Source organism: Hemiscyllium ocellatum, chromosome 16, assembly GCF_020745735.1.
Source record: "Hemiscyllium ocellatum isolate sHemOce1 chromosome 16, sHemOce1.pat.X.cur, whole genome shotgun sequence".
Taxonomy (NCBI): Eukaryota; Metazoa; Chordata; class Chondrichthyes; order Orectolobiformes; family Hemiscylliidae; genus Hemiscyllium; species Hemiscyllium ocellatum.
Window position 1 is genome coordinate 583,754 of NC_083416.1, and position 27,319 is coordinate 611,072.

The window sequence follows — 27,319 nt, forward strand, 5'->3', positions numbered from 1 at the left end:
ATCCAAACTGCTAAATCACCCTCAATCCCATGTCTCTGCATTTTCTTCAACAGTCTACCAAATCAAAGGCTTTACTGAAGTCCATGTACACCACATCAACTGCCCTACCCTCATCTATCTACATGCTTGCTCATCTTCTCAAAAAACTCAATGAGGTTTGTGAGACACAATCTGCCCTTGACAAAACCATGTTGACTATCTGAAATCAAATTGTTGTTTGTTAGATGATTATAAATCTTATCTCTTATAATCCTTTCCAAAACCTTTCTTACAACAGAAGGCTCACTTGTCTATAATTACCTAGGCCATTTCTACTGCCCTTCTTGAACAAGGGCTGAAGAAGGGCTTATGCCCAAAACGTCGATTCTCCTGCTCCTTGGATGCTGCCTGACCTGTTGCGCTTTTCCAGCAACACATTTTTGAGCTCTGATCTCCAGCATCTGCAGTGCTCACTTTCTCCTTCTTGAACAAGGGCACAACATTTGCAATCCTCCAGTCCTACACTAAACCTGTAGACAATGACGACTCAAATATCAAAGCCAAAGGCTCTGCTATCTCCTCCCTAGCTTTCCAGAGAATCTTCAGATAAATCCCATCTGGCCCAGGGGACTTGTCTACTTTCACTCTTTCTAGAATTGATAACACCTGTCCGTAACTAACCTCAATTCTTTCTAGTCTAATATCGCGTATCTCAATCTTCTCCCATTCTATGCATCTTAATTCTTGCCTAATTGGATTATAATTGCCCTTGCCCCATTGATAACTCTTGACCTGTGGCATGTACCTATCCCTTTCCATTGCTAAACTAAACGTAACTGAATTATGGTCACTCTCTCCAAAGTGCTCACCTACAACTAAATCAAACACCTGGCCTGGTTCACTAACAAGCACCAGATCCAGTGTGGCCTCCCCCCTTGTCGGCCCTTCGACATACTGTGTCAGGAAACCCTCCTGTGCACATTGAACAAAAACTTATCCATCTGACATACTAGAGTTATAGCATTTCCGGTCAATGTCGGGCAAGTTAAAGTCCCCCATCATGACCACCCTTTTCCTTTCATCCTACCCAGAATAATTTTGCCAATCCTCTCTTCCACCCCCCCGGAACTCTGCGGAGACCTTTAAAAAATTCCAAGCAGTGTGATCTCTCCTCTCCTGTTTCTAACCACAGCCTACAGCTACATATTGTACCATTTTACTCTTACTTATCAAACTGATGTAAGGGGATACTGACAGTACTATTAACTAGCACTTATGCACCAACAATCTGCTCATTAATGCTCAAACTCAATTTGTATATCATGAGAAACAATCAGCTCCAGACTTATTTTAGTCTTGGTCCAGACGCACAAAGAAAGTTAAATTCCGGACATGAAGTGAGTGATTGCCCTTGACAAGAATATAAGAAATTGGAGCAGAATTGGCCATTCACCCTTTCAAGTCTGCTTCACTATTCTAGATAATCATGGCTGATCTGGCGCAGGGCTCAACTCCACTTTCTTGTCAGCTCCTCGCAGCACTCAACTTAATATTCGCAAATATCTAAATCTTCATGAATTACTTGCAGGAATCCAGCCACCACAACTTGTTGCGGTAGAGAATTCTACGCATGCACAATTCTGAGAGAAAACTTCCTTCTCAACTCAGTTTTAAATCAGCGTCCATTTATTCTTTAACTATGGTCTCTATTTTGAGATTTCCCCATTAATGGAAATATCTTCTCAACTTCTATCATGTCAAGGCCCCTCAGAATTTATATACTTCAATAAAATCAAAGAATCATTTGACAAAGAATGGCTTTAAGTGGGGGCATCAAAAAGTCAATCGAGGCATTCATAATTGGTTGAAATCTTACCTAGCAAAAGGGAAGCTCTGAGAGAGTGTAAACTCAAGAGCATATATCTTCCAACCTTTTTGCAGACTAAACATTAAGCTCAAATACATTAGAACATAAACTCTGCCCTGCTTTATTTCCCTTTTTTTTTGCTGGCCTTGGCTTTTCTTGAGTTTTCATTCATTTTTGTATTTGGATGGCAGCTGTTCATGATTCTGTTATTCAAACCGCCTTTAGATGCATATTCTGTTTTGATCTCTCTTCCAATATCATTGTCTTTGGTCTTTCACCATGAATCTTTTTTCTCATTTAATATTTCCTGACTTTCATTCTGTCACAGAGCTTTACTGTTATTCTTTATCCCATCCTCCCTCCTTTCACATGCTTAAAACCTACTGCAGCACATCTCTAACTTTTCCCAATTATGATGCAAAGTCATCAACCTGAAACACTGGGCTTAATTTTTGTTCTTACCTGCAGCAAAGTTGGTGGTGTAGGAGGGGCCACTTAATCCAGTGGGCAGGAGTTGGTTGGGCACAATGCTAAACCCATGGGGGAAGACCGCTGGATTAAAGTACTTTCAGTGTGGAAACAGGCCCTTCGGCCCAATAAGTCTACACCGACCCGTCAAAGCGCAACCCACCCATACCCATTCCCCTACATTTAACCTTTCACCTAACACTACAGGCAATTTAGCATGGCCAATTCACCTAACCTGCACAATTTGGATTGTGGAAGGAAACCGGAGCACCCGGAGGAAACCCACACAGACATGGGGAGAATGTGCAAACTCCACACAGAGAGTTGCCTGAGGCAGGAATTGAGCCCGGGTCTCTGAGGCTGTGAGGCAGCAGTGCTAACCACTGTGCCACCGTGTGCCATCAATGTTTCCACATTGATGCCAATTGAGATTCTTGAGGGCAATTAACACCTGCTTAATGGGCTTTTCCCACAATCAGTATTAATCCTGACATGCTTTCTAGTAGGTTTCTGAGGATGGGGGAGTCTGTTGTTCAAAAGCACCTATTGCTTGTTTGAGGAACTTGACATCAGGAAAAGTTAGGACCTGCTGACAATCACTCCAATGCATTGCCTTTCCTGCTGATGTCTCTGCCTGCAACCTCCTTCCTGGACACAACCACTTGTACTCTCGTCCCTTCTTACTCTCAAGGCCTCTGTTAGGTGTAGTATTAGTACCATCCATCACTTCATTGGGAAGGAAGAGTACAAAAGTACTGCCAGCCTCTAGATGGCTGGCAGCTGTTGGCATTTGGACTTTCCTCAATCCTAAGGAAAGGCCCAAGACTGGTTGGTTAAGTAGGTGTTTAGCACATGATGCAGCAAGCTTCCTGAAGTAGGGATCTCACCAGTTTTCATCTGGTGCTCAAGGCCACACTGTCAGACATGCTGAGTACTTTCAATATTTTTAGTTTCTATTCCAGATTTCCAACCCCAATGTATTTTACTTTTGCATAAATAATGTTCATGATAGATGAGGCATGGAATTTGAAGTAAGCTCTGAACTGGACAGATGCTGAGCTTTAGCACAATCTGGTTTAAACTGATGAGCAGTCAGGAAGGATGACAAGAGTCAGTGGCAGCCATGGAAAAACATAGCTTCAGTTACCTTGATAGTTATTTGCAGAAATCCAAGTTTTAAGAATAAGTTATAAGGGTATCACTGGCAAGGTTGGCATTTATTTCCCCGAGAAAGTACTAACAGGTGTCTCCTGAAACCCTTATGACTCATATGCTAAATCAAAATGGTACAGAGCTTGAAGGGGAACTTGGGAAATTATAAAGCTCCCATTGCTGTTGTCCTTTCAGGTGGTGGGGTTTGCATTTGGGGAGGTAATGCCAAAGAAGCCAGTATTGCTGAAATATATCTTAAATATCTTGTGTACTACAGCCATATTATACAAATAATGGAGAGGACAGATGCTTAAACTGGTGGATGGGGCACCAAGTAAACAGACCTCTTTGTCCTAGATGGTATTGAGGTGCTGTAATTGCATCAAAGGGAGTAGCTGGTATTCCATCATATCTCTGACTTGTCCTTGAAGATGATGGAAACACTCTGGAGAGTCAGGATGGGATGCTCTTATTTCAAAATACCTCCTTCAATCAGCTCCACCAGCCATGGCACTCATGTGGTTGCTTCTGTTGGAATTCTCAACACTGGTGACTCCCAGGATGTTAGTGGCCAGGTATCTGCCCGAGCTTGAACGGTGTGCAGTCCTGCTGCATGGCACCACGTCTATCCACATGTTATGCATTTTTTTAATTAAACAAAAGCCTGGAGGACAATAGTTTCCTGATGTATTCTCAATGCCAACACCTCAACCAGAGTAGACTTTCCAACCAGCAAAAAATTTGAATTTTTTTTGAAAAAAAGGGCGGAGTGGACCCGGAAGCTGGTGTAGCGCAAGCTTACCTGGGTAAGTTGTTTGTTTTTTCCCCTATAAAGGCGCGCAGCTTCAAGGCCTCGGCCTCACTCTCTCAGCAGAGCAGGTAAGGGCTGTTTGGCAGTGGCTGCTTGAAGGATCGGTGATGTTTGTTTAACGGTTTAAATTTGAATTTTTTTTTAAAAAAGCGTGGAGCGGACCCGGAAGCTGGTGTAGCGCAAGCTTACCTGGGTAAGTTGTTTTCCTATAAAGGCGCGCAGGAGAGGAACCCGAGGCACTACAGGGGTAGAGCCTCCCACCCGCCCTCTTCCTCTCACCTAATAATAAGACCCGTTGTGGTAAGAAGGTAAGTGCTGCATTTTGCTTATTCTCGAGTTTAGACCTAGTTTTTTTAAAGGTTACTTCTAGAGGGATGGCAGTGAAGGCAGTGCAATGTTCCTCTTGCAACATGTATGAGGTGAGGGATGCCATGGTCGTCCCTGCTGATTACACTTGCAGGAAGTGCACCCATCTCCAGCTCCTCCAAAACCGTGTTAGGGAACTGGAGCTGGAGTTGGATGAACTTAGGATCATTCGGGAGGCAGAGGGGGTCATAGATCAGAGCTTTAGGGAAGTAGTAACTCCGAAAGTTATAGACAGATGGGTGACAGTGAGGGGGACTGGGAGGAAGCAGCCAGTGCAGAGACCCCCTGCGGCCGTTCCCCTCAAGAACAAGTATACCGTTTTGGATACTTGTGGGAGGGACGACTTACCAGGGGTAAGCAATGGGGTTCAGGCCTCTGGCACGGAGCCTGTCCCCGTTGTTCAGAAGGGAAGGGTGGAGAAGAGCAGAGCAATAGTTATCGGAGACTCGATAGTTCGGGGCACAAATAGGCGGTTTTGTGGAGGCGAGAGAGACTCACGTTTGATATATTGCCTCCCAGATGCAAGGGTACGTGATGTCTCTGATCGTGTTTTCCAGGTCCTTAAGGGGAAGGGGGAGCAGCCCGAAGTCGTGGTCCACATTGGCACCAATGACATAGGTAGGAAGAGGGATGAGGATGTTAGGCAGGCTTTCAGGAAGCTAGGTTGGAAGCTCAGAGTTAGAACAAACAGAGTTGTTGTCTCTGGTTTGTTACCCGTGCCACGTGATAAGAGTCGAGGAATAGGGAGAGAGAGCAGCTTAATGCGTGGCTACAGGGATGGTGCAGGAGGGAGGGATTCCAGTTTCTGGATAACTGGGGTTCTTTCTGGGGAAGGTGGGACCTCTATAAACATGATAGTCTACACCTGAACCTGAGGGACACCAGTATCCTTGGGGGGAGGTTTGCTAGTGCTCTTTCGGGAGGTTTAAACTAACTCTGCAGGGGCATGGGAACCTAGACTGTAGTTTTAGGGTGCAGGACCTGGAGTGTAGGGGGTTAGGAACCAGGCATCAATCTCGAAGGAAGGTGCCTGTAAACAGGAAGATGGCTTGAAGTGTGTATACTTCAATGCGAGAAGTATACGAAATAAGGTAGGAGAACTTGCAGCGTGGGCTGGTACTTGGGAGTTTGATGTTGTGGCTATTACGGAGACATGGGTAGAACAGGGACAAGATTGGTTGTTGCAGGTTCCAGGGTTTAAATGTTTTAGTATGGTCAGAGGGGGAGGTGTGGCATTGTTTGTCAAAGATAGTATTACAGCAGTGGAAAGGACGAAGGATGAAGACTCGCCATCTGAGGTAGTTTGGGCTGAGGTTAGAAATAGGAAAGGTGAGGTCACCCTGTTAGGAGTTTTCTACAGGCCTCCTAATAGTCCTAGAGACGTAGAAGAAAGGATTGCGAGGATGATTCAGGAGAAGAGTGAAAGTAATAGGGTGGTTGTTATGGGGGACTTTAACTTTCCAGATATTGACTGGGAAAGCTATAGCTCGAGTACGTTAGATGGGTCGGTGTTTGTTCAATGTGTGCAGGAGGGTTTCCTGACACAATATGTAGACAGGCCAACAAGAGGTGAGGCAATACTGGATTTGGTTCTGGGTAACGAACCAGGCCAGGTGTTAGAATTGGAGGTAGGTGAGCACTTTGGGGACAGTGACCACAATTCGGTGACTTTCACTCTAGTGATGGAGAGGGATAAGTGTGCACTATAGGGCAAGAGTTATAGCTGGGGGCAGGGAAATTATGATGCGGTGAGGCATGAATTAGGATGCGTGTCTTGGAAAAATAGGCTTCAAGGGAAGGGTGCAATCGATATGTGGAGCGTGTTCAAGGAACAACTACAGAGTGTCCTTGATAAGTATGTACCTGTCAGGCAGGGAGGAAAGAGCCGTGGTTTTATAAGGAATTGGAATCCCTTCTTAAAGGGAAAAGGGCGGCCTATGTAAAGATGAGGCATGAACATTCAATTGGGACGATTAAGAGTTATAAGGTAGCCAGGAAGGATCTAAAGAGAAAGCTAAGAGCAGCAAGGAGGGGACATGAAAAGTCCTTGGTTGATAGGATTAGGGAAAACCCAAAGGCTTTCTATAGGTATGCCAAGAATAAATGGATGACTAGGGTAGGAATAGGTCCCGTTAAGGATAGTAGTGGGAAGTTGCGTGTGGAGGCTGAAGAAATTGGGGAGACACTGAATGAATACTTTTCGTCAGTGTTCACTCAGGAACAGGACATTGTTGCCGATGTGAATATTGAGTCACAATTAATGAGAATGGATGGCTTTGAGATATGTAGGGAAGAGGTGTTGGAAATTCTGGAAAGGCTGAATGTAGATAAGTCCCCTGGGCCTGATGGCATTTATAGAACATAGAAAAATACAGCGCAGTACAGGCCCTTCGGCCCTCAATGTTGCGCCAACCAAAGCCTACCTAACCTACACTAGCCCAATAACCTCCATATGCTTATCCAATGTCCGCTTAAATGACCATAAAGAGGGAGAGTCCACCACTGCTACTGGCAGGGCATTCCATGAACTCTCAACCCGCTGAGTAAAGAATCTACCCCTAACATCTGTCCTATACCTACCACCACTTAATTTAAAGCTGTGTCCCCGAGTAACAGCTGACTCCATTAGCGGAAAAAGGTTCTCACTGTCAACCCCATCTAAACCCCTAATCATCTTGTACACCTCTATCAAATCTCCCCAAACCTTCTTTTCTCCAATGAGAACAGCCCCAAGTGCCTCAGCCTTTCCTCATAGATCTTCCTACCATGCCAGGCAACATCCTGGTAAACCTCCTCTGCACGCATTCCAATGCCTCCACATCCTTCCTATAGTATGGCGACCAAAACTGCACACAATACTCCAGATGAGGCCGCACCAGAGTCTTATACAACTGCAACATGACCTCAGGACTCCGGAACTCAATTCCTCTACCAATAAAGCCCAGTACACCATATGCCTTCTTCACAGCACTATTTACCTGGGTGGCAACTTTCAGAGATCTGTGTACATGGACACCAAGATCCCTCTGCTCATCCACACTACCAAGTAGCCTACCATTAGCCCAGTAATCCATCTTCTTGTTACTCCTACCAAAGTGAATGACTTCACACTTAGCTACATTGAACTCCATTTGCCACCTTTCTGCCCAGCTCTGCAACTTATCTATATCCCGCTGTAACCTGCCACATCCTTCTTCGCTGTCCACCACTCCACCGACTTTGGTGTCATCCGCAAACTTGCTCACCCAGCTTTCAAGCCCCTCCACTAGGTCATTTATAAAAATGACAAACAGCAATGGTCCCAAAACAGATCCTTGTGGAACACCGCTAGTAACTGCACTCCAAGATGAACCTATACCATCAACTACTACCCTCTGTCTCCTTCTAGCCAGCCAATTCCTAATCCAAACCTCTAATGCACCCTCAATGCCATACCTCCGTAGTTTTTGCATTAGCCTACCTTGGGGTACCTTATCAAACGCCTTGCTAAAATCCATATACACCACATCTACTGCTTTACCCTCGTCCACTTCCTTGGTCACCTTCTCAAAGAACTCAATAAGGTTTGTGAGGCACGACCTGCCCTTCACAAAACCATGCTGACTATCCTTGATCACAAAACCATGCTGACTATCCTTGATCACAAAATCATGCTGACTATCCTTAATCCTAGGATTCTCTGGGAAGCAAGGGAGGAGATTGCAGAGCCATTGGCCTTGATTTTTATGTCCTCGTTGTCTACAGGAATAGTGCCAGAAGACTGGAGGATAGCAAACGTGGTTCCCTTGTTCAAGAAGGGGAGTAGGGACAACCCTAGTAACTATAGGCCAGTGAGTCTTACCTCTGTTGTGGGCAAAGTCTTAGAGAGAATTGTAAGGGATAGGATTTATGAACACATGGATATGAACAATGTGATCAAGGATAGTCAGCATGGTTTTGTGAAGGGCCGGTTGTGCCTCACAAACCTTATTGAATTCTTCGAGAAGGTGACTAAGGAGGTGGACGAGGGTAAAGCGGTTGATGTGGTGTATATGGATTTTAGTAAGGCGTTTGATAAGGTTCCCCATGGTAGGCTACTGCAAAAAATACAGAGGTATGGCATTGAGGGGGAGTTGGAGGTTTGGATTAGGAATTGGCTGGCTGGAAGAAGACAGAGGGTAGTAGTTGATGGTAAAGATTCATCTCGGAGTGCAGTTACCAGCGGTGTTCTGCAAGGATCTGTTTTGGGACAATTGCTGTTTGTCATTTTTATAAATGATCTGGAGGAGGGGCTAGAAGGTGAGCAAGTTTGCGGATGATACGAAAGTCGGTGGAGTTGTTGACAGTGAGGAAGGATGTGGCAGGTTACAGCGGGATATAGATAAGCTGCAGAGCTGGGCAGAAAGGTGGCAAATGGAGTTCAATGTCGCTAAGTGTGAAGTCATTCACTTTGGTAAGAGTAACAAGAAGATGGGGTACTGGGCTAATGGTCGGATACTTGGGAGTGTGGGTGAGCAGAGGGTTCTTGGTGTCCATGTACACAGATCTCTGAAAGTTGCCACCCAGGTAAATAGTGCTGTGAAGAAGGCATATGGCGTACTGGGCTTTATTGGTAGAGGAATTGAGTTCCGGAGTCCTGAGGTCATGTTGCAGGGTGTAAGACTCTGTTGCGGCCACATCTGGAGTATTGTGTGCAGTTTTGGTCGCCATACTATAGGAAGGATGTGGAGGCACTGGAACGGGTGCAGAGGAGGTTTACCAGGATGTTGCCTGGTATGGTAGGAAGATCGTATGAGGAAAGGCTGAGGCACTTGGGGCTGTGTTCATTGGAGAAAAGAAGGTTTAGGGGTGACTTGATAGAGGTGTACAAGATGATTAGGGGTTTAGATAGGGTTGACCATGAGAACCTTTTCCATGTATAGAGTCAGATATTACGAGGGGGCATAGCTTTAAATTAAGGGGTGGTAGGTATAGGACAGATGTTAGCGGTAGATTCTTTACTCAGCGAGTCGTGAGTTCATGGAATGCCCTGCCAGTAACAGTGGTGGACTCTCCCTCTTTATGGGCATTTAAACGGGCATTGGATAGGCACATGGAGGAAAGTGGGCTAGTGTAGGTTAGGTGGGCTTGGATCGGAGCAACATCGAGGGCCGAAGGGCCTGTACTGCGCTGTATTTTTCTATGTTATATGACACCTTTCTCATGCAGTATAAATTGCTGTTCTCTGTGAAATTTGGTATTCTTGTATCCGCCATGATTAATGCAACATGATAAGCTTTAACAGTGTGTCTCTCTTTATAGCAATACTCATGATCTTGTCCAGTTAAAGAAATTAATTTTCCCACATGTTAGAGCTTGAGCTGCATGTATAGCTTTTCACAAACACTAATTCCATCATAGACTTTCAATATCAATTTCTACTTAAATTATATCACTTAGAACTGCTGTCTTTTAATTGTAAACTGTATTGCTGTTCTTGCACTTGTAACTGTTTTATACAGAGATTATACAGAATTACATTTTCTGATTAGCACGTCAACATGATTTTAATGTTTTACATTTTACTGATAGCTCTATTAAATTGATTTGTAGTTATCTGTGCCTGACAATCCACTCAAATTAAAGCAAAGGGTTGATGTTGGAGATCTGAAATAACAACAGGAAGTGCTCAGGAAACTCAGCAGGTCTGGCAGCATTTGCAGAAAGAAGACGTGTTCATGTTTCAAGTCTAATATGATTCTTCAGAAGTGCTGCAGTTCCAAAGCTCCTTTCATGTATGTCACTGCCTATTTCAAAATTGCAGCAACATGTTATTGGTTTCTTCTGATGGTTTTTGTTGAAGTTATGTTACACCCTTCTTGGGAATTACATTGTTTATTCTATCTTTTTGTATCTTCATCATATTAATGCTGTTCCCATGTGGACTCTATTCCAGCAGCATTGTTCAGCAAAATTTAGTCTCCTTACTACACAGTCTCTCTTCAGCAGTCTTAATGCATAGCTTTCTAAATTTTGTCAGGGCAACCAAATGATTTGTCTCCCGTAGTCAAGCACGTAGCACATTTGCCTTTCCAATCTTAACAAGTGTAGAAAATGTTACTATGCTCTCTTTAAATATATTCTCATTAAAATAAAAAAGTAATACCTTTTTCTCATTTACAGATCTGAGACGACTTTGGTTCCTATTGGATGTTGATGTTTGTCGAAGTCTCTTATTTTTACAACTTGTTCTTCTGCTTGAGATGCTGTTTTCACCTAAAAAATAGAGAGAAAAAGAATAGTTGTGAGATGTGAAAGTCAGCTAGAAACAGACCTGTAAGTTTGCTAAAAGTTTCTATCCTTTTAGTTTCACTAATTGCATTATTTATCTTTCTACTACATGTGACATATAACAAATAAAAGAATAAACATTTCATGAACGAAATCAATAAGGAGGATTCAAAAAGTCCAATCTCAAAATCACAAACTCTATGTACAGTTGGTTCTGACATAACGCAATAGCTCTGTTCTTGTACCATCTCACGTTATAAGAAAATCACACAATAGCTGTGCCACTTAAACTAATGGAGTTGGAATCGCAGTATAGCCATTACAGGTAAGGAAAGTTCGCCTTCTACAAATAATGGTCCAAATTCTTTAATCGCGATAAAGCCAATTCGCATTGAAGAAATATGCATTATAGCAGAACTGACTGTAACTGAAACAGGCTATCTGGTCCAACAAACGTGCTCACCCCCTTCCCAAACTGTAATTACTTTTCACCTCTTTACCCTCAAGCAAATTTCAAATGTATGAAATGGATTTCAATATGATATTCAGTGAATATACTTTATTGTTAGCAAATTCATAAAATAATCAATACTGGTTTGAATCAGTAGCATAGAGAACACACATGCATGCTACCAAAAAACCGTTGGGTTTTAAGGGGAAAATGTTGTACTGGCTTTAGTCATGACTGGCACAAATGAAGATGGTAGTCATCACTGAAAACTAATCATCGCAGCCAGAGGACATAGTTACCTAAACACTGCTGAATAAACTTCATTTCAGCCTTTCAACACATAGGGGAAGTCTGTTTTTTGACTATTAGGGTCCAAAAAAATGAAACTGCATTACAACCGGCCATCTTAACAAGAAAGAGTTAAGACCATAAGATACAAAAGCGGAATTTGACCATTTGGCCTATCGAGTCTGTTCCACCATTTGATCATGGATGCTATGCCATTTCCCTACCTTCTCCCTGTAACCTCTGTCCACTTACTAATCAAGAAGGTATTTCTGTCTTAAGTTCACCCAAAGACCTAGCTTCCACAGCCTTTTGTGCCAAGAGTTCCGCAGTTTCACCATCTTCTGGCTGAAAAATACCCTCCTCACCTCAGTTCTAGAGGGTCATCTCTTCACTCTGAGGCTGTGTACTCTAGTCCTAGTCTCTGTGAGTCGTGAAAACATCTCCATGTCTACGCTATCCAGGCCTCTCAGTATTCTGTTAAGTTTCAATCAAATTCTCCTTCATCCTTCTAAACTCTATCGAGTACAGACCCAGAGTCATCAACCGCTCCTCATATGACTACTCCATCAACCCTGCAATCATTCAGTGAACCTCCTCTATATCCCCTCCAAAAGCCGATAAATATTTCCATAGATACAGGACCGAAAACTGCTCACAATATTCGACATGCAGTCTGACCATCATCAGTAGATCTCTGCTCTTATGCTCTAGCCCTCTTGAAATTAATTGAAAATTAGTAGCATTTTTTGCATCCTAACTGCCAACAGAACTTGCATGTTGACCATAATAGAATCCTGAACTAGGACTCCTAAATTCCCTTGTCCTTCGGATTTCCAAAACTTTCTCCATTTAAATTATCTACATCTCTATTTTTCCTACTAAAGTACACAACCTCATACTTTCTCTACACTGTATTCCAACTGGTAGATTTTTGCCCACTCTCCGAATCTGTACAAGTCATTTTGCAGCCTCTCTACTTCCTCTTCACCACCTGTCCTTCCATCTAACTGTGTCATCTGCAAACTTAGCAATAATACCCTCTGTTCCTTTGTCCAGATTGCTAGTGTATGAGTAGTGTCGTCCCAATACAAACCCCTGCAGAACTTTACTAATCACTGGCTGCCATCCTGAAAAATACTCCTTTATCCCCATTCTCTGTTTTCTGCCAGTCAGCCAATCACCTGTCAATGCCAGTACCCTGCTTCTAAAAGACATGGGTTCTTACCTTATTTAGCAGCCTCCTGACTGGCACCTTGTCAAAGGCCTTCTGGAAATCTAAATAGATCACATCCACTGGCTCTTTGTCTAGCTTGCTTATTACTGCCTCAAAAGAACTGTAACATGTATCAGGCATGATCTCTCCTTGATCAAGATGTCCTGACTCAACCCTATTTTACCATATATTTCAGCGTACTCTGCAATATCATCTTTAAAAATTGAATCTAAACCCTTCCCAATTACTAAGGTCAGGCTAACTAGCCTACAGTTTCCTTTCTTCTACCTTCCTCCTTTCTTAAACAGGAGTCTTGTTTTAGTCATTTCCAGTCCTCTTGGACCTTTCTGGACTGTAGTGATTCCTGAAAGATCACCAGCAATGCCGCCACAATCTCCTCAGCTATCTCCTTCGTAGCTCTGGGTTGGAGCCCATCTGAGCTACATGATTTATCTGCCTTCAAGTCTTTCAGCTTTCTCAGCACCATCTCTACACTCACCTCTATCTTCAGACTTTCCTCAAGTTCCAGTATGCTACTGATGTCTTCAACTGTGAAAACTGATGCAAACTACTTCTTCAGTTTCTATGCCATTTCTTTATTCCCCATTGTTATTGCTGCAGCCTCATTTCCCAATGGTCCAATGTCCACTCTTGCTTCTTTCTTACCTTTTAAATGTCTGAAAAAAACCTTGTAATATTCTTTTATATTACTAGCCAGCTTACCCTCACATTTAATCCTCCTCCATGCTTATTGCTTTTTAGTTATCCTCTGCTGATTTTCAGAGGTTTCCCACTATCTTCACCACAATGTATGCTTTTTTATTTGCTTTACACAGTCCCTGACTTCCCTTGTGACAGCTGTCTCGTCCTCCATTGGTTTATTTCTTATTCCTTGAATGAATTTCTGCTGTGCCTCCTGAATTATCCCCCAAAAGTCCATTGCTGCTCCATTATCTTCCCTGCTAGGCTCCCATTTCAATTGATGAAGGGCTTTTGCCCGAAACGTCAATTTCGCTGCAGTTTGGATGCTGCCTGAACTGTTGTGCTCTTCCAGCACCACTGATCCAGAATCCCATTCCATGCAAGTCTAGCTTTTCTCACGTCTTTGCAGATATCTTTAAACAACCGTAATAACATTACATCTGATTCTAATATTCTTAAGTTTTCTATATTTAAATAGCAAAATTAAAATTTAAATAAACCTTTCTTCCATTTTGGAAGCCATCAGATGCCCCTGCTGTAAACAAATGTAGAATATACTAAACCACATTATACCCAACTTTCACTGTATCTTTATACTGCCTTTCTCTCCTGTACGTATCTTGTTCTTTCTGAAAGCAACCAAACTATCTGTCTCAACCACTTCCCACAGAAGCAAATTCCACTTCAAACCTATCCGAATGCACAAATTTATCCATGTTTCCTTATAATCTTAACTTTTGGATTCTATCACAAATGGCTATCCACTTCGACAATGTCTAATCCATTCCTTAGTTTAAAGAACTCCATTAGGTTCATATCATAGAATAAATTGCTGCAGCGTGGAAGTAGACTAGTCAGCCCATCAAATCTGCACTGACCCTAAAAAAAAGCATCTCACTCAGACCCTGCCTCAAGCTTATTCCCTGTAATCCTGCATTTTCCATGACTAATCCATCTAAAATGCGCATCTCTGAAAACTGTGGGCAATTTAGCGTGGCCAATCCATCCAACCTGCACATCTTTGGACTGTGGGAGGACATCGGAGCACCCGGAGGAAACCCACACAGACACAGGGAGAATGTGCAAACTCCAAATGGTCGGTCACTCGAGGGTGGAATCGAACCAAGGGTCCCTAGTGTTGTGAAGCAGCAGTGCTAACCACTGAGCCACCATGCCACCCTAACTACACACTTTGCGTAGGTTCTCTCTTTTCCAGAAAAAAACCCAATTTATCCAATGTCTCAAGATCTGTAATCTCTCCGTAGCTGTATATATTGTACTTTCTCTAGTATTAAATTTTATAGCAGAGAGATCACAGTTTAGTACTGTATTCCAAAGGATAGCCCATAACGGGTCCTACAGAATTTAACATAATTCCGGGACTTTTTAATTTCTCACTGCTTGAATTAAATGTCACTCTTGATTTGAAACTTTTACCTTTCTACACTGGAGACCTCTATTGGAACAGATCAAACAGCCTCCTCTGTGCTATAATCACTCAATGATACTACTAACATGATGGTTTGCTTGTTATTTTTCCAAACTGTTCTGGTCATTACCCATTACATGATCCACTTATGATTCTCGTTTATTGGACTTCCAATCAACTAAATGAAGAAAGATTCCCATGCACACTGTAACAATGCAAGACCCTTTTCTTCTTTCACTATTACTTCCTACCGGTGTATTCGGAGACAGTTGAAATTCCCCTGCCTGCTACACACACTACTGATCTTGTAATGTCATCCTTATTAATATCTGGGGGCTTGTGCCAAAATAGGAAGAGCTGTCCCACAGCCAAGTCAGGAATCATTCAATCAATATATTTTTATTACCAAGCCAGGGATCAACCCTGGTTCAAAGCAGGATATTGGGGAGGGTTGGGGGTCAAGCAGCATGCAATAGGCACAGCTAAGCAATCCTGCAACCAATGGATCAGATCTAAGCTCTGTACTCCTGCCACATCTAGATGCCTTCTGCACATTTGATCTGATGCCATAAGAGTTTATGGGTTCTGGAGTTTATACTGAGGATTTCCAGTGAACTCCCTCCCGAATGTACACTACTACGCTGACGTCTCTGATGAGTCTGCACTGTTGCTAGAATGGAATAAACCCAGAGATGGTTATGGTGGTATCTGGGACATAGTAAGATTTGATTCCCTGAGAATGACTACATAGCTTAGATGGCTTTTGGTCTGCTCTCTCAATTTTCAAAAGGTTCCAGAATTTAGTAGGAAGGACTTACAGGGTTGACAGAACAGCATGTGTTTTAGGAAACAAGATATGTTTTTATGACAATCAACATGGTTTGCATGGTTATCGTCAGGCAAGCTTTTATTTCTAGAATTACTAAATTTAATTCAAATTTAACCATCTATAGTTGTGAGATTAGAACACATGTCCCCAGAATATTAGCATGGGTTTCTGGATTACTGGTCCATTGAAAATACCACTGAAACCACCTCCCTGCTCAATCACATTCAATGCTGGAGTGAAAGACAAAACAAAACATCTGTGCTCTAATGCTAAAATATTTCTAACATTCAAAAGTAACTTTGCTTTTACTCCTTGAAAGCTGCTACACCTAAATGTTATTGTTAAATGCAACGTGATTATTATTGCTTACCTGAATCGGGTTTGACAGATTGTGGCAAGGGAGCAGTTATTTTGTTTTGAAATTTCTTTACAGATCTGGCTTCAGAATGTGGAGAGGTCTGTAGAGAGAAATATCAATTCAGCCTCAGAGAGCTAGCAACTCCATCAAAGTCCAATAGTAAGGAGTCAATTAAAGTGATCCTCAAATAAATGTTAAGTCTTAACCAGGAAGAATGCATGATAAACATGCTCCACTGTTCCATAAGCCATCCCAATGTATAAAATCCCAAAAAGACCATCATAGTTATTGTTTTGGCTAACGATAAAGGAAATTCACACCAGATTTCATCAATAACAGAAAGCCATCCTATTTATTGTAAATAATGACTTTAACAAGTGACAGAGAAAGGATTTTTAACCTTTAATGATGCAAATTATACAATAGCCCGAAATCCCAAATACAGATTCATTTAATCATGAATAAAACAGACAAAAGACACATGTATTGAGTGTGGAGAAAGAATATAGTTAAGATAAATAAAATTTTGCAGATCGAAAGTCTTGAGTTCAAGTGTGGGTTAAAACTTTTTTATTTTGATGTTTAGCACTGATGACATGCGGTTTTCCATACGACGATGACCTTTCTTCAACTCGATGGTTGATCAGGTGGACTAAGGTATTTTGTTGTTAGAAGTCTCTCTAAACTTTCTAGATGTTTCTGTCTTTTTCCATACAGAAACAGTGAGAGGAAAAGAGATATTTTTGGTTGGAAGCTCTGATTTTCTTTGATGCCTTAGCACTTAAGCTTTTAAACTCAAACTCAATCGGGGAACTGACGGAACGAGCCAGACTATTTCGGTGTGGTTTCATGCTCTTGTCCTGACCTGGAAAAATTCATAAACTTCGCTTCCAGTTTCCATCCCTCCATCACCTTCATCTGGTCCATCTCCGACACTTGCCTTCCTTTCCTTGACCTTTCGATCTCCATTTCCGGCAATAGTCTATCCACTAATATCCATTACAAGCCCACTGACTCCCACAGCTATCTGGACTACAGCTCTTCTCACCCTACATCCTGTAACGACTCTAACCCTTTCTCTCAGTTCCTTCCCTTCCGCCGCATTTGTTCCGATGAGGCCACTTTCCAAAGTGGTGCTCTTAATATGTGCGGGGGTTTAGATTAGAGTGGTGCTGGAAAAGCACAGCAGTTCAGGCAGCATGCAAGGAGCAGTAAAATCGACGTTTCGGGCAAAAGCCCTTCATCAGGAATACAGGCAGGGTCACCTTCTTCTCCAACCGTGGCTTCCCACCTACAGTTGTTGATAGGGCTCTCGACAGCTTGCGGTCCATCTCCCGCGCTACGACCCTCACCCCTTCCCTCCCCTCCCAGAATAAGGATAGGGTCCCTCTTGTTCTCACCTTTCACCCCACCAGCCTTTACATGCAAAGAATAATCCTCCGCCATTTTCACCAACTCCAACACGACGCTACCACTAAACACATCTTCCCTTCCCTCCCACTGTCTGCATTCCGCAGAGATCGTTCCCTCTGGGACAACCTAGTCAACATCACACCTAACACCTCTCCCATCACACACGGCACCTTCCGATCACACAGTGCACCTTCCGTTCACACCTAACACCTCTCCCATCACACCTAACACCTCTCCCATCACACACGGCACCTTCCCATCACACACGGCACCTTCCGTTCACACCTAACACCTCTCCCATCATACCTAACACCTCTCCCATCACAGACGGCACCTTCTGCGAGGACGATTCAGGAAAAGAGTGAAGGTAGCAGGGTGGTTGTTATGGGGGACTTTAACTTCCCAGATATTGACTGGGAGAGCTATAGCTCGAGTTCATTAGATGGGTCGGTGTTTGTACAATGTGTGCAGGAGGGTTTCCTGACACAATATGTCGACAGGCCAACAAGAGGGGAGGCTATATTGGATTTGGTTCTAGGTAATGAACCAGGCCAGGTGTTAGACTTGGAGGTAGGTGAGCACTTCGGGGACAGTGACCACAACTCGGTGACTTTTACTTTAGTGATGGAGAGGGATAATCGTGCGCCGCAGGGCAAGAGTTATAGCTGGGGGCAGGGAAATTATGATGCAGTGAGGCTTGACTTAGGATGTGTGGATTGGAAAAACAGGCTTCAAGAGAAGAACACTAATGAGATGTGGGGATTGTTCAAGGAGCAGCTACTGCGTGTCCTCGATAGGTATGTACCAGTCAGGCATGGTGTAAAGGGCCTTGTGAGGCAGCCGTGGTTTAGTAAGGAATTGGAGTCCCTTGTGAAAGGGAAGAAGGCGGCATATGTAAAGATGAGGCGTGAAGGTTCAGTAGGGGCGATTGAGAGTTATAAGGTAGCCAGGAAGGAGCTAAATTGGGAGCTAAGAGAAGCGAGAAGGGGACATGAAAAGTCTTTAGCTGGTAGGATTAGGGAAAACCCAAAGGCTTTCTATAGGTATGTCAAGAATAAAAGGATGACTAGGGTAGGTATCGGTCCAGTCAAGGATAGTAGTGGGAAGTTGTGTGTGGAGGCGGAGGAGATTGGAGAGACATTAAATCAGTACTTTTCATCAGTATTCACTCAGGAACAGGACACTGTTGCTGATGTGAATATGGAATCACAAATAATTAGAATGGATGCCCTGGAAATATGCAGGGAAGAGGTTTTGGGAATATTGGAAAGGATGAATATAGATAAGTCTCCTGGGCCTGATGGCATTTACCCCAGGATCCTATGGGAAGCTAGGGAGGAGATAGCAGAGCCATTGGCCTGGATTTTTATGTCGTCATTGTCAACGGGAATAGTACCAGAGGACTGGAGGATAGCGAATGTGGTCCCATTGTTCAAGAAAGGGAGTAGGGATAGCCCTAGTAACTATAGGCCAGTGAGTCTGACTTCAGTGGTGGGCAAAGTCTTAGAGAGAATGGTAAGGGATAAGATTTATGAACATCTGGGTAGGAATAACGTGATCAGGGATAGCCAGCATGGTTTTGTGAAGGGCAGGTCGTGCCTCACAAACCTTATTGAGTTCTTTGAGAAGGTGACTAAGGAAGTGGACGAGGGTAAAGCAGTAGATGTTGTGTATATGGATTTTAGTAAGGCGTTCGATAAGGTTCCCCATGGTAGGCTAATGCTAAAGCTACGGAGGTATGGCATTGAGGATACATTAGAGGTTTGGATTAGGAATTGGCTGGCTGGAAGGAGACAGAGGGTAGTAGTTGATGGATTATGTTCATCTTGGAGCGCAGTTACTAGCGGTGTACCACAAGGATCTGTTTTGGGACCATTGCTTTTTGTTATCTTTATAAATGATCTAGAGGAAGGACTTGAAAGCTGGGTAAGCAAGTTTGCGGATGACACAAAAGTCGGTGGAGTTGTGGATAGTGAGGAAGGAAGTGGTAGGTTACAGCGGGATATAGATAAGTTGCAGAGCTGGGCGGAAATGTGGCAAATGGAATTCAATGTAGCTAAGTGCGAAGTCGTTCACTTTGGTAGGAATAACAAGATGATGGATTACTGGGCTAATGGTAGGCTACTTGGTAGTGTGGATGAGCAGAGGGATCTTGGTGTCCATGTACACAGATCTCTGAAAGTTGCCACCCAGGTAAATAGTGCTGTGAGGAAGGCATATGGTGTACTGGGCTTTATTGGCAGAGGAATTGAGTTCCGGAGTCCTGAGGTCATGTTGCAGTTGTATAAGACTCTGGTGAGGCCTCATCTGGAGTATTGTGTGCAGTTTTGGTCGCCATACATAGGAAGGATGTGGAAGCTTTAGAACGAGTGCAGAGGAGGTTTACCAGGATGTTGCCTGGCATGGTAGGAAAATCTTATGAGGAAAGGCTGAGGCACTTGGGGCTGTTCTCATTGGAGAAGAGAAGGTTTAGGGGAGATCTGATAGAAGTGTATAAGATGATTAGGGGTTTAGAGAGGGTAGATACTAAGAACCTTTTACCGCTAATGGAGTCAGGTGTTACTAGGGGACATAGCTTTAAATTAAGGGGTGGTAGGTATAGGACAGATGTTAGGGGTAGATTCTTCACACAGCGGGTTGTGAGTTCATGGAATGCCCTGCCCGTATCAGTGGTGAACTCTCCTTCTTTATGGTCATTTAAGCGGGCATTGGATAGGCATTTGGAAGTTATTGGGCTAGTATAGGTTAGGTAGGATTCGGTCGGCGCAACATCGAGGGCCGAAGGGCCTGTACTGCGCTGTATCCTTCTATGTTCTATGTTCCCATCACACACGGCACCTTCCGTTCACACCTAACACCTCTCCCATCACACACGGCACCTTCCGTTCACACCTAACACCTCTCCCATCACACACGGCACCTTCCCATCACACACGGCACCTTCTGATCACACCTAACACCTCTCCCATCACACCTAACACCTCTCCCATCACACCTAACACCTCTCCCATTACACACGGCACCTTTCCATCACACCTAACACCTCTCCCATCACACACGGCACCTTGCCATCACACCTAACATCTCTCTCATCACACACAGCACCTTCCCATCACCTCTCCCATCACACAGGGCACCTTCCCATCACACACGACACCTTCCCATCACATCCAGCACCTTCCCATCCCACACGGCATCTTCCCATCCCACACGGCATCTTCCCATCCCACACGGCACCTTCCCATCCCACACGGCACCTCTCCCATCACACACGGCACCTCTCCCATCACACACGGCACCTCTCCCATCACACACGGCACCTCTCCCATCACACACAGCACCTCTCCCATCACACACGGCACCTTTCCACCCCCCCAAAACTTCTCCCATCACACATGACACCTTCCCATCATACCTAACACCTCTCCCATCACACACGGCACCTTTCCATGCAATCGCAGAAGGTGAAACACCTGCCCCTTTTCCTCTTCCATGCTTACCATCCAAGGCCCCAAACACTCATTTCAGATTGAGTAGTGTTTCACTTGTACCTCTTTCAATTTGGTCTATTGCATTCGTTGCTCCCAATGTGGTCTCCTCTATATCGGAGAGACAAAACGCCAACTGGGTGATCGCTTTGCTGAGCACCTTCGGTTTGTACGCAATCAGGTTCCCGGACCTTCCCGTGGCTTGTCACTTCAACATACAATCCTGCTCCCATACCCACATGTCTGTCCTTGGCCTGCTGCAATGTTCCAGTGAAGCTCAATGCAAACTGGAGGAACAGCATCCCATCTTCCGACTAGGCACATTACAGCCTGCCGGTCTCAACATTGAATTCGACAACTTCAGATGATTATCCCATCTCGACCCCTCTGTTTTCATTCTGCTCTGTAATTTTATTTCATTTATTTTTTATATATTTTTTTCATTGTTCTGTACCTCTTATTTCTTGATTGTCTCTCTTTCTCTCGCTCCCCACTCTCTCATCACCTTTTTCCTCTCCTCTTCCCCCTTTGCTACCCTTCTCCCCTGTTTTCCATTTTGCCTCTGCTTCAACCATCCCCCCTCCATCCCCCACATATTTTGTCACATAGCACTGGCTTCAGCCTTGGTCACTCACAGCTCCTAATCTCCCTATAATCTCTCCATGCTCTGTCATTGTCACCTCTTTATTGCTACCTTTGCTTCTGCAGCCATGTCTCACCTTGACGTGAAGCAAACTGATTTGGACCAGATATCATCCCATTACTTCTAGTTACAAAACAAAGTAAAAACAATTGGGAAGAACCTTAGTGTGGGTTATGTCCATAGTGGAGACAAAAAAAAAATGCAGATGCTGGAATTCAAAGTTAAAAATCACACAACACCAGGTTATAGTCCAACAGGTTTAATTGGAAGCACACTAGCTTTCGGAGCGCCGCTCCTTCATCAGATGATACTGAAGGAGCAGTGCTCCGAAAGCTAGTGTGCTTCCAATTAAACCTGTTGGACTATAACCTGGTGTTGTGTGATTTTTAACTTCGTACACCCCAGTCCAATACCGGCATCTCCAAATCATGGCTGGAATTCAAGGTAGACAAGCAGGAGCAGGGAAGAACACAGCAAGCCAGGCAGCATCAGGAGGTGGAGAAGTCAATGTTTTGGGTGTAATCTTTTTTCAGGACTTGTTATATTCACAGTAGGCAGTGCTGCTTGGCTACACAATGGAAAAGAAACTTAGCAGTGTATACTCCTAAAAAGGCTTAAAGATTGAATTAAAAACAAAGGCCAGAGGAACCCAGAGGAATCCCATACCACTGGGTCATAATGTAGAGTTGCTCTGCTCTCACTAAAGACCAAGTTATAAAAGTAAAAGTAGGAATGGATCTGGACTCAAGAGCAAAATTATACAATTGCTAGGGTACTCATTTAGTCCAACACGAAAGCAGAGAATAGTCTCAGCTAGGCACAAAGCACTATCTTAAGTCAGCATTTAATAATTAACATTGATTCCATCTTTGGAGAAGTATTTGGTCAATTCTTAAAGAAGCTAATTGGCACAATCTTAATTGTTATACAAAAGAATTATATATCTTTTAATCTGACATGTTTGTTGGTGGCAATTGAAACATGAACATAATTATCTGATTAAATTCACACAACTATAGCATTCAGAAAAAAAAGACAGAAGGTTGATTTCAGTACATGGACATGAAGGTAATGAAGATGCTCAGAGAACTGAACTTATTATCAATGCAGAAATGTGAGAGAAAGGGAGAGAGACAGACAGACAGAGACAGAGAAAGTGATTCAGGTGCAATTTTGGTCATATTAAATCCCAATGTTTCTGCCACTCCATGCTTTTTTATAGGCTTCCAAATCAGGAAGGTGTGTGGTTTAAATTGGAACTTGCAGGTTGCATAACCTGACCTTATCCTCTAAAGGGTTTGAAGGTGCTACCAAAGGAGGCTTACAGAGTATTGCAGTAAGTCTCATTTATGGTACACACTACTTCTACTGTGTGCTGATCGTGGAGGGAGTGAATGTTAAAACGTCCTGTGTCAGGGTCTCAATTATTCACAATATTCATTAACAACTTAGACAATGGCAAAAATGGCAAATATCCAAATTTGCTGACAACACAAAATTGAGCAGCACTGTAGACAATGTCGATAACAGCATAAAACTGCAATAGGCTATTAATAGATTGGGTGAACGGACAAAGCAGTGGCAGCTGGATTTTAATATAAGCAAGTGTGAGGCGATCTATTTCAGACTGACATAGGAAAGATCAGGGTACTTTTTTTTAAAGAATGCATGAAGTTAAATACAGTGGATGGTCATCAAGATTTGGGGGTTCAAGTGCACATCTCTTTAAAGTGTCACGAACAGGTACAGATACGAGTCAAGGCAGCTAATAGAATGCTGGCCTTCATATCTAAAGGGCTGCAGTATAGGGATGTAGATGTTATGTTGCAGTCATACCATACTTAGCGTACTGTGAGCAGATCTGGGAGCCATACCTTAGGAAAGGTGTGTTGGCCCTGAAGTGAGTTCAATGCAGGTTTACAAAAATGATACCTAGATTTCAGGGGTTAAGATAGAAGGAGAGATTAGAATGTTAGGCATTTAATCTCTAGAATTTACAAGGTTAAGGGATGATCTAATCAAGGTGTTCAGGATATTAACAGGGAAAGGCAGAGAAGATAAACATTAACTAGTTCCACTGGTTGAAGAACTAGAACCAGGGGGCATAGTCTAAGAATTAGGGCTAGGCCATTCAGGAAAGATGTTAAAAAACACACAAAGAGTAGTGGAGGTTTGTAACTGACTTCCTCAAATGGTGATCGATGCTCATTCAATTGTTAAATTTAAATTGGAGATAGACGCATTTTTATTAAGGGTATCATGGGATATGAGCCACAAGTCAGCCATGATCTTATTGAATAGCAAAGCAGACTTCTGGTGTTGAATGGCTTCATCCTGTTCCTCCATCCCATGTTCCTAGGTGGATCATCTTGAGCATCAAGTGCTGTTGCAGCCGCAGTCATCCAGCCAAGTTGACATTAAACCACAGTTGTCTTGTACCTTTTACATGGGGACAGACTTTGGAGAGTTGGGAAGTGAGATACTCACACATAGAATTCACAGCTTTCAGCTTGGTCTTGCAAACATAGCATTTACAATGCACATCTAATCAAGGTTTAGTCAGTAAAGCCAGATCATACGTTAGAAATCAGAGCCTGGCCTCAGCAGATTCAATGGTGAATGCTGCTCAATATAAGCCTAATATATGCCTAAGATTGATCCTTTCTGTCAGAGGAACAGGTTGTGAGGAAAGACTAAAGAAATAGCAAGCTTTTGACCTTGAAACAAAACAGACAGGTGACCTTTAGGGAGGGAAATCTGCCATCCTTATCTTATCTGGTCTATGTGTGACCCCAGACCCATAGCAATGTAGTTGACTCTTTAGTGCCCTCTGAAAAAATAGAGCAATTAGGTATGGACAACAAATGCTGTCCCAATCAGTGATGCCCACATCCTATGAATGAATTTTTTAAAAAATTAAATGGTGATATTAAAACAAATATGGATGTAGAAAGGGATCTGGATATCCTCGTACACCAGTACAAGTAGACCAACAAGTGAGACAAGCAATTAGGAAGGCAGATAGTGTCTGGCCTTTATTGCAAGAGGATATGAGTTCAGAAGAAAGCTTATTTATATGCAGTTATCAGGGCCTTCATGAGATAAGACCTGGAGCATTGTGTGCAGCTTTGGTCTCCCTACTTAAAGGATATACCTGCCAGGCAGGGAACATAGCAGTGGTTCAACAGGCCAATACTACGGATGGCAGAACTGTCGAATGAGGGTAGATTAGTGAATATAGGCCCAGCTAAACCAGAGTTTAGAAGGAAGAGAAAAGATCAGATTGAAAAGTAAAAAACTCTAACATGGCCAGATAGGCTTCATGCAGGGAGGATATTTTCCCTGGTTGGAGAATCTAGAACCAGGGGTCAGATTCGCTGGATATGGAGTATGCCATTTAGGACTAAGTGAGGCAAAGTTTCTTGGGATATGGGGAAAATTGGAATGTAGCTTTGACATAGAGGATCAAACACATCATTGTGAATGGCAGACCAGGCTCAAAGGGTGAAATGGCCTATTCTTACTCTTACTCTCTATATTTGACTATTATCTGTACTTCCAAGCACAATATTCTCACAGCCACTTTGTGCAATACCATTTTTATTTCAGCAGCCATAAAACAGCAGTTTGATTGGGTGTTATCACCCACCTTCAATATGATGCCTGCACATTGGCTTTGCTTTTGTTTTTAAACTTGTCAATTGTTGGCACTCTACCTTGTAACTTAGCCAGCATGTTAAATGCCATTTCAGCTTTTTCCAAGCCTGCAAATATTCTTTCTCTCCAGCTCCAGCATTTACTTTTAGTCATCTACACATTCCTGTATGCATCCAAATCTGGTCTATATAGTAATGAATGGATTGCAAATTGTAAGTTAATACATACTTTACCACTATGAGTGAGATTTACATCAGTTTCTAAACAGTGGGAGTAAACTGCTCTCTACCTGAAAATCTATTCTATTGATTTCACTGCTCAGGGCTGACAGTACAATGATTTCCAATGCATTGTGCCATTGAAACACTAATTTTGCTGATGGCAATGACATTGTATAAAAGTACAATTTATATAATTGAGAGAAGGCTGGAGAAACTCAGCAGGCCTGGAAATATGTATGGAGGCAGAAACAGAATTAATGCTGAGTATGGTATGACTCTTCTTAAAGAATTTATGTGATTAGATTTGTTTAATCCTGTAAAACCAGAGCCCAAACATTCATAACAGGAACTTTGGGAACTTGTAGAATCTTAAAGCACTGCTGAACTTGTATACCTTTTCCAAAATATTTACATTACTTAAGAAAGAAAGATTTTGAAGAAGTCAAGACACATACTCTTAATAAGCGATGAAGATCTTGTTTAAATTTCTTCTTTGGGATAAAAAGTTGATCAAAATCTTCTGTTGATTCTAACAGCTTCTTAGTTGGTTTTCTTTGACGCTTTCCTTCAGCATTTTCTGCAACAAAATGTACAGAGTAGCTTTATATAATTGCACCTGGGTTCAAGTCCCACTTGCTCCAGAGGTGTGTAGTAACACCTCTGAACAGGTTAATCAAAAATAAAACCAAATTGCATGACTCGAAAACTGACAATACAAAAAGAAACAAATTAATTTAGCAGCGCAGAGAAAGTATTAAAGTTAACACACAGTACAATTACACCCAACACGCTTTAGGATTCATAATTCTTGACGATTATCATCCAAACAAAATAGAACATAGAAAAATTACATAATTGCATTAGGGGTTCTAATTTACATTGAAATCAATAGGGTAAATTCAGAAATAGTGCTCTTGACACAGTACCTCACCCTAACACATCAGGGAAGTCTTGTGACTTACAGTCCCAAAGAGTGAAGCTGTGTTCTTAAACTGTAACCTTGCTGCTTTTGTAACATCTTAGTGATCCAAATCCCAGAAAAAGAAAATCGATCTCTAAGATGATTTTCAATTGCAACCTCTGGTATTCTCACACATAAATTATTCCACAAAGAATATAAAAGGTTACATATTTCTGACACCTTAGTTAAATCAGGAAAACAAATGACAGAGCAACAATATGGATTTTCAGGATCTAGTGAATGTAAAGAGTTCAGCCAGGTGGATCTCCTGGAATATGAATTCCCTAATTGGGGCTGATAACCTGGTTCCAATCAGGAGAGCTCTGGCTGACAGACAAAAACAGCAGGGACAGAGGTTTTGTTAACCCAGAGCTGTCTCTGAGGAAGCCAGGCTAGTGTCAAGTATTAAACATGTGTAATTAAAGATGACATGGTCATAGGATACCGGCCTCTGTGGAGTTATTGCACATGATGCTTAATGCTACCGCAGTATCTAAAAGTAAAATAAAGCAGTAAGTTAAATAGCCAGAATTGTGATTGTGATATCAGCATGTAAACATTTCAATTTCCAAGTCGAACGCTTCAAAATATAAATATTCCTGGAAGCCAACCATATTTTCAAACGCTGAAGTTCTACTCTCTACACTGGTATCGTCATCAACCATAAATAACCTTAGTTGGATTATCTTGGAGAATGCTAACAATTGAGTTGTTCAACAAAGAAACAAGCCATTCAGCTAAGTGATCAGTCACTGTTTAAAAAAAGAGGTAGAC

The 27,319-nt window shown here is 42.7% G+C and overlaps 1 protein-coding gene across 6 annotated transcripts in view; it reads right to left on the minus strand.

Annotated features, from left to right (window-relative positions):
• Positions 1-27,319, minus strand: part of nsd1a (nuclear receptor binding SET domain protein 1a) — a 322,813-nt gene that overhangs the window by 137,902 nt on the left and 157,592 nt on the right. For all 6 annotated transcript variants that reach the window (XR_009645526.1, XR_009645527.1, XM_060836973.1 and 3 more), the window contains 3 exons: positions 26,040-26,161; positions 16,175-16,262; positions 10,768-10,877 (listed from right to left, as the gene is read on the minus strand). Coding sequence is in view for 4 of the 6 variants with exons in the window: in XM_060836973.1 (XP_060692956.1) it covers positions 10,768-10,877; positions 16,175-16,262; positions 26,040-26,161 (320 nt within the window). In the remaining 2 variants the exon portion in view is untranslated. The remainder of the gene's footprint in view (positions 1-10,767; positions 10,878-16,174; positions 16,263-26,039; positions 26,162-27,319) is intronic.